This window comes from Brassica oleracea, chromosome C5 (genome assembly GCF_000695525.1).
Source record: "Brassica oleracea var. oleracea cultivar TO1000 chromosome C5, BOL, whole genome shotgun sequence".
NCBI lineage: Eukaryota > Viridiplantae > Streptophyta > Magnoliopsida > Brassicales > Brassicaceae > Brassica > Brassica oleracea.
In genome coordinates, this window is record NC_027752.1 from 6,391,165 (window position 1) to 6,399,346 (window position 8,182).

An 8,182-nucleotide genomic window follows, 5' to 3' on the forward strand; every position below is an offset into this window, starting at 1 on the left:
TGAAAAACCATTCCCAAGAAGGTTCATCTTCAGCATCTACGATCCCAAAAGCCAATGGAAATATCTGAAAGTTCCCATCTTGTGCGGCTACAACTAACATAACACCTCCATACTTCCCACTTAGGTGAGTCTCATCCACCACAATGACCCTTCTCTGATACTTAAAACCTTTGATAGAAGCTCCAAAAGAGAGAAATAGATACTTAAATCTATTGATAGAATCAAGTTCTATAGCCGTGATAGAATCGGGATTTGCTAAGGAGATTTGCTCGAGATATGATGGCAGACGCGAATACCCATCTTCTGCTGATCCTCTCACCAATGTTTGTGCATATAAAAGTGCTCTGTATGAAGTGGTGTAATCAAGCGTCATGCCAAACATGTTCTTCATTGCATCAGTGATATGCTGCGGATTCAACCCATCAATGATTCCAACACGATCAGTGAAAAGCCTACCAATATACTTCGGAGTACAGTGTCTCTGCTGAGCGAGTCGGTCTTCCACTGAGCATGTATGTTTTTCCACATACTTTGTTACCCAAAACGTGTTTGTCCCATATTTCATACTCACTCTGATCTTCCATTCACAACCACTTACCGAACATGTTGTCACAAGGAGAGTTTTAGTTGACTTGTATATTGTGAAGGAGAACATANNNNTGTCAACCGCAGCTCTGAAAGCAGTGCATCCTTGCTAACAAAACTCTGGTTGACATAGATACTGTTACCATTCGATCTTCCTCCTTCAATCTTTTTGATATCTTCAAAACACATATCATCATCTTCCTCATCCTCATCTTCAACCTTTCCATAAACACTGTAATCCTCACCATTCTGCTTCAGCAACAATAGAGATACCATTGTCCTCCTCCCCATCGTCCTCCTCCCCATCATGATTTTCATCTTCAACCAAATCATCATCATCATCTTCAAAACATTCATCAGCTTCATCAGCTTCATCATCTTCCCTGAACTCTGAAACCGTTTCCACCTTGCTACAACTTGATACACAAAGCCGTACTTCATGCGTTTTGGTTATCTCGAGCAAGTTTCGAACTTGTCTATCACTTGTAACATGAATAGGAGGGTTGTCTGGAGCCTGCATCATTTCTGCTGGTAATGAGTAGGTTATCTCCACAGATTATGTGCTCATGTCCAGGTTATAATCTTCTTGAGCCATTGCAAGAAGTTCAGCATGTGTCGAACCTTCCCCCAAAAAAATGATTCTCGCTCCTTTCACATTATCAACCACAAAATCTCAACGGCAATCGTTCAACAAACATTCTCCATACACTGCATGTAACTGACGCATCATCTACAAAAATTCAAAATAAAACACATTAGTAAACATAGAGAAAATGAAAGTTTACTAAACATTGTCGCAGATGACATACCAGTAAGTCGTCTGGGAGACTTACAAGTAAGTCGTCCAAACATGTCATTTTTGCAATTGAATTTTAAATAGGACGGCTTACAAGTAAGTCATCCAGCTTTCTTTGTTAAAAAAAAAAAACCTAGACGGCTTACCAGTAAGTCGTCTAGGATAAACGAGTTAGTTTTGTATATGACCGAATTGTGTCAAATATTTGACTTTTTCTGAACGACTTACCAGTAAGTCGTCTCCGGGAAAAAAAATTTCAATATTTTATTAAAGCTATACGACTTATTTGTAAGTCTTCTCAGATTAGTTTGCAATTCGAAAAAGAAACTTAAATATTTAACTTTACCCAGATGACTTATTTGAAAGTCGTCCAGGCAGACGACGTACGAGAAAGTCGTCCGAGATAATCAAGGTTTGACCATAATCTAGGAAATAAATCTGGACGACTTTGCTTAACCTGGACGACTTTCAAGTAAGTCGTCTTACTTGACGACTTCCGCGTAGTTTCTTTTTCGAATTGCAAACTAACCTGAGAAGACTTACAAATAAGTCGTCTAGCTTTAATAAAATATTGAAATTTTTGTTTTCCCTGAGATGACTTACTGGTAAGCCGTCCAGGAAAAGTCAAATATCTGACACAATTCGGTCAAATGCAAAACTAACTTGTTTATCTTAGACGACTTATCAGTAAGTCGTCTAGGGTATTCTCTAGATTTTCTTTTAATAAACAAAGATGACGACTTAAAAGTAAGTCGTCCGTTTGGCCAGAAGGCTTACCTGTAAGTCTTCTACAGCCAAACTACTTACGGGTAAGTCTTCTACACGAACAGATCTAGAAAAAAATTCAATTTCATACCTTAAACTAGTGAGATAACTTCCTTAGCACACATAGTCTTCTCCAACCACCCAGAATCTCAAACGAAAGTAACCCACCAAGAATAGTATGCTTGAATGGCTCTATCAACCATAAAAAAATTTGAATCAAAAGCTTGAGTTTTTTGGATGAATATGGAGGCAAAGTGAAAGAGATGTTGTTTTTAGTTCATAACAAGTGAGAAAGAGAGAGTCTAAATCGAGTTTAGGTGCATTAAGAGCTTCAAATTGGTTGTTCATGGTGGTTGGGGTATTGATGTCAATGGCAATCTTGTAATTACTTGAAAATGATGAGAGTGAGAGAGTAAAAATGTCATTTTCGGAAAGAAAAAAATTTGATGGCATTTTCGTGAATATTATGAACTTGTGGGTGAATAGGACAAAAGAAAAATCCAAAAAAAAACATGGGTTAGTTTTAGGTTTGACTTTGAGTTTTAAGTTAATCTTGCAAAAAGCCATAATCTCTTTGTGCTCTCTTCCTTTCTTCTTTGTCTTCGATAAAGTAACTGCAACAATAACAAAGTTTTAAGCTTTATTCAAAAGGGCTCTTCTAAATGATCTTATAAACCCTAAACCCTTTGACGGCGGCTACAAACACACAAGAGCGATATCAAATTACACCAAAGGATTACGTATTCCGATATAGGATTCACATGTAAATTTCTCATAGATTATTTCAGTAGTCAATTGACGAGTAAAATCGAAAACGAAAATCAAATCTCTCAAGGGGAAAAAACATTGATTCGATCTCATTACAGCTAAGTAATTAAGCTCACTGATGATAAGAATTCACAGAGAAAAATCAATAGGGAGAAAGTAAGTTTGGAATCTGAGAGTTTAACGTACCTGAAGCTACCACTCAAGTGAGACATGAAGAAGCAGAAGGCGAGGAAGAAGTCGGGAGAGAGAGATGAGAGAGAGCAGGAGACGTCCATGTGTGACGCGTCCCATAAGGGACTTCTCCTCTAAATAAGTAATTTTCATTTATTTTTAATTATAATTATCTTAACCAACTCACTTGACATACTGCGATAATGATGTTCTAAGAGCATCCGCAATGGAAATACTTAAGTGGAAGTTCTTAGAAAAAAAATAATTAAATAATCAATGGATTTCATCAAAAGTTAAGGATTCAATCTTTAAAATTTTTAAATAAGAACTCTTTCTTAGTGAATCCTTGCACTATTTGCGGGTCCCCACGACATGTGGCGACTCGCGATTGGTTGATATATATATATTTTTTTTATCTGAAAAAGAAAAAAAATACTTAAAAAATCAAAATACACTTTTTCTAAGGACTCCTCTTTGGGTAACAGCAGCGGGTGCTCTAACCTAGCAGAGCTTTTAGTCTTACGTGCTCATGTTTACTCATTTTGAAAAAAATAAAAATATAGGGATAACATTGCATGTTGTAAATAACATTTTTAGCTCAGCCCATTTCCTATCCTTACATATTTTTTAAAAAAAAAGAAGAAGAAAAAAAACAAATGAGCTCCTTCACCACCAAAACTCCGCCACCTTATCTACGCCGGCCAAATGACCATCGCCGCGTAAACCCATTATTCCCTGTCATTTGTTGCCTCGGAGAATCCCAACAAGACAGCTTTACTCGCCGGAGAACCCTGACATCGCTTATAACACTCACGGTCATCGTCCCCACTTCATCAGCATTAGCACAGGAGAAATGGGGGACGAGGTCATTCATAAAGGAGAAATATTTTCAGCCAGGTTTATCGCCGGAGGACGCGGCGGCTCGTATAAAACAGACGGCTGAAGGATTAAGAGACATGAGGGAGATGTTGGACCATATGTCGTGGAGGTACGTCATCTTCTACATAAGATTAAAACAGGCTTATCTGTCTCAGGATCTGACCAACGCCATGAACATCTTGCCGGAGAGTCGCCGGAATGATTACGTTCAAGCGGTAAACCAGCTTGTCGAATACATGAGTGAGGTATAAGTTAATTAATTAATGATTAATGCGTTTTATATAATGTTCAACGTTGACAAATATTATTTCTTCTGAAAATTTAATAATATTGACTAGCTATATAATTGTGAATCAAACGATATACTAATAGTTTCACATTTAACGTTGATTTACAAAAATTGATTCAATGCTAAACAAGCAAGTGGAAATCAAACTTAAAACCATATGATATTTCATATTTTTGTTATCAATAATAGTTTTGTAAAATGTTTTAGTTGGATTTTTACGTACGGACGCCAAAGGTGTACGAGTCGTATCTCTACTACGAGAAGACATTGAAATCGATAGACGACGTGGTGGAGCTTCTTGCTTAATTGTATTTGTATTGTATATATCTCTCTTCACATGAAATCTCTGTACTCAATATAAACGTGAACAAACTGAAGAAGCGGTTAGGACTTTGAATAGTGTATTATAGTGAAGAGTATAATAAAATTGTAAAGCAAAAGTGTAGTATTCATTTTTTTTTTGAACACATTCATTGTATTAAAAGTGGAAAGCTAGTTTTTGGACGAGTCCATTACAGAGGGCTCTCTTGGCTAAAGAATCAGCCAAGGAGTTAGAGGAACGAGAAACAAACATAAAGGAACATGCGGTAAATGAAATAGATAGATTCTCAATGTCCCGGATAATTCCGAAGAGCTCAGCCGGAGGGAACTTCGAGTTGATAGCTGCAAGCAGCCCTTGACAGTCTGATTTAAGAGAGATGTTTAAGTAACCGAGAGACTTGGCTTTGAGGATGACTTCCCGAACGGCCAGTGCTTCCGCTTGTAGAGGCGATTTGACGTTGAGGTGAGTGCAAGAGACATTAAGCAGAATACGTCCTTGGGGAGATTGAAAGGACCATCCGCATCCTGCCATTGGCGATCCCTACTTCCATGCTGCATCAGAGTAGACGAAAATAGTGTCGTGACTTGTCCTATGTTGCTCCTGGAACTTGATAGACGTATAGTGGTGGCCTTGGTTTGGTTGAGCATGTTTCCATTCCCTAGCATATCTGATGGATTGGCTAAACACCTCGGTGGAGGACAATACTCTGTTTTCAAACACAATTTTATTCCTAGCTAGCCATATTGCCTAACAAATCCAAGGAAAGAAATCAATTGAGACTCCTAGTGGAGGGAGGAAGACAGCTCCATGAAGGGAGATCAGAGCCTCTTTGAAGGAAAGGAACTCATGAATGATGACACTCTGTTTCAGTAGAGAAGAGGCACATACCTCCTTCGCAAAGGTGCAGTGTAAGAAGAGATGGTCCACTGTTTCAAGTTCTCCACATCTACAACACGCAATATTGAATAACATGCCATGCTTCCTAAGATTCTCGCCTATTGGGAGGGCTCCTTGTAGGATTTTCCACATAAACACCTTCAGTTTTGGTGCACAAGTTCCCGACCACACATGCTTCTGCCACTCCAACGTAGTCGAAGTCGAAGAGTCCAAGGAGAGTTGGAGTCGATCCCCACGGGAGAGTTAAGGAGAGACGTAGCCACAAAGTGTCCTGATTTAGTGTTATAGTCACCAGACTTCGAAGCTAACCAGGCATAGTAGTTTTCGGCCACCGGTGATACTTGGTTTGAAAAGAAGAATATCAGAGACGATATACAATGAAGACATACAATGAGGAAGGACCAATTTGTAATTTTGTACACCCAACATCATCCAATAGGAAATTCTCTTCTTGGCATTATATATAGGGAGAATTAGGCAAATACCCTTAGAACGGATCCAAATTGGAGGTTTGCCATTTGATTGACATATAAGACACATCCAATACATTTTGGTTCCTCCTTGGACAAAAATGCTCTTACGTTTGATGTTGATAGACAGAGGAGTCAGAGAGGTAAAGATCCTCTGGCATATTTGTTAGGAGACTGTTGCTGGATATAGGTATGATGTTTGAACTGTTGTGAGCCACTCATTTTCTCCGATTTTTGTGTTGATACAAGAGAGTGCATCTCACGCACATGTTAAATAAAAGGAAATTTAGCAGAATAGACCTGACAAATAAACTGACATGTGGTCAGACAAATTTACATAAATAAAAATTTAATTATAAAATTTTAAATTTTAGAATCTCTCAACGAAATGAATTATCATATCGCTAACAAACCATATAACATCTAATTATATAATTATCAGATAATAGTTATGCTATGAAGTTAAAATCATTCATAATTTTATACAAAAGATTATTATTTATGTAAATCAGAGATAACAATTGACTGCAAGATGAAATATACAATTCGTTCTAAATTTTAATATTAGTGTTAAATTAATTGTTAGTGGTTAACTTATTTGTTAGAAACTAAACTTATGAAATAACTTTGTTTGCTGTAGATACATGATTTGTTAGTTGATACATATTCTTATAACTGATACATTGTTTGATAGATGATTTGTTAATTAATATATTGTTTGGTATATCAAAACATGTTGTATGTTAAAATAATAATACTTTTTCATTTTTTTAGATGATACTTGATACAACAATATATCAAAACATGTTGTATGTTAAACATGATACACATTGATACACTATTTTTTCCTCTTACACTTTTTCATTCTTCTCTTTTCTTTCATACTTCTCAATTCTCTTTCCTCCTGTTTTTTATCCCAATCATTGCCACCATTTTTCAAATTTTTGAATCTTTTCCTTTACTCATTCATCGATATCAAACTTCGTGTCACCTAACAAAACATATACCGCATAACAAAACATGTATAAGATAACAAATCATTTAACAAACAACGTATTTACTCACACCAAGTATCAATCCATTTATCAGCAAAACAAACCAAGAATCAAAAAAATGTATAAGCTACTAAACCATTTACCAAAATATTTATCAGCTACACCAATCATGTATCAATTAACGACAAGTCTTTGGTATATGCTAACAAAATATGTAGCATTGTATCAAATCATTTATCAGATAACAAACGATTTATAAAACAATATACTAGATAACAAATATTAGACCAATTTCAATTTTAGAACAATCAAAGTGAAAATAGCATCAAAATTATAATAGAAAATATTACATATAGAAAATAATAATTTTAAGAGAGAAATTCAAAGTTCAAAAAATTACTTGTGGATTGATAGGAAAAAGAAATGAGATTGATTTTGATTCAGTGACAATATCGTCGAAGATGGCAGAGGTTGCTGTTCTTTAAGCACTTGCGCACCTACGTCGGTGACAGATCTGTCACCTCAGGAGGAAAATCGGATTGGAAGATTGGAAGTGATGTAACGAATCTTCAGCTATCATCATTGCTAACAATAACCCGAAGATAGTGTTGAAATCAATATTTTCAAACTCAACAAAATTATGTTGTGATTATGTTCATCTTTGTCGTTGATTCTTCTTCATATTTTGTTGTAAAAGAATGGGGAAACTGTATGTTTTATTTCTGAATAATAAGTTCCCTTTATATAGGGGATACAAAGAACAGATAAATGAAAAGAGTACAAAACCTAATCCAAAAGGAAATAGGAAAACTAAAGATAACAAGAAAAGGAAAACGTCATAATCCTAAGTCGGTCTAAACCGACCGACTCTCTCTCCTCTTGGTCGCGGCCGCGGCTGGGCCTGGTCGTGGCTGTTGGGCCTTCTCTTCTGGTCTTGGTTAATAGCAATCCACTCCATGATTTATAACACTCCCCCTTGGATGCTAGAACCATATGGGTTTGTATCATGCACGACGTTGCCTCATTAAAACCTCTCTAGGAAAACCAAAATCCCAAGGTGGGAAAAAATGGAAACCGTAGTCAGGAAAAAGAGTACAACACATGACACTCCCCCTGATGAAGGCATCACTGAAGATCCTTCAGCTGGCGCATTCCTATCTGATGAACCAGCTTCTTGAACGTTGAGGTTGGCAGAGACTTGGTGAAAAGATCGGCTGAATTGTCACTGGACCGAACTTGAACCAC

General features: G+C 36.8%; 3 protein-coding genes across 3 annotated transcripts in view; 1 reads left to right on the forward strand and 2 right to left on the reverse strand.

Annotated features, from left to right (window-relative positions):
* LOC106344363 (mRNA turnover protein 4 homolog) overlaps window positions 1–3,279 on the reverse strand; it is a 9,897-nt gene extending 6,618 nt beyond the window's left edge. Inside the window, exons 1-2 of the mRNA XM_013783761.1 lie at window positions 3,273–3,279; window positions 2,711–2,760 (exon numbers count right to left, since the gene is read on the reverse strand). Of these exons, the coding sequence (XP_013639215.1) occupies window positions 2,711–2,760; window positions 3,273–3,279 (57 nt within the window). The remainder of the gene's footprint in view (window positions 1–2,710; window positions 2,761–3,272) is intronic.
* A 423-nt stretch (window positions 3,280–3,702) lies between these two features.
* On the forward strand, window positions 3,703–4,720 carry LOC106293267 (photosynthetic NDH subunit of lumenal location 2, chloroplastic-like). Its single transcript, XM_013728922.1, has 2 exons — window positions 3,703–4,209; window positions 4,461–4,720. The coding sequence occupies exons 1-2, from the start codon at window positions 3,742–3,744 to the stop codon at window positions 4,557–4,559; spliced, it is 567 nt and encodes a 188-aa protein (XP_013584376.1). The 5' UTR covers window positions 3,703–3,741; the 3' UTR covers window positions 4,560–4,720.
* Window positions 4,721–4,731: 11 nt separating this feature from the next.
* LOC106344365 lies at window positions 4,732–5,106 on the reverse strand. Its single transcript, XM_013783762.1, has one exon. It carries the CDS (start codon window positions 5,104–5,106, stop codon window positions 4,732–4,734), a length of 375 nt encoding a protein of 124 aa, XP_013639216.1.
* Between the last annotated feature and the right edge of the window lie 3,076 nt (window positions 5,107–8,182).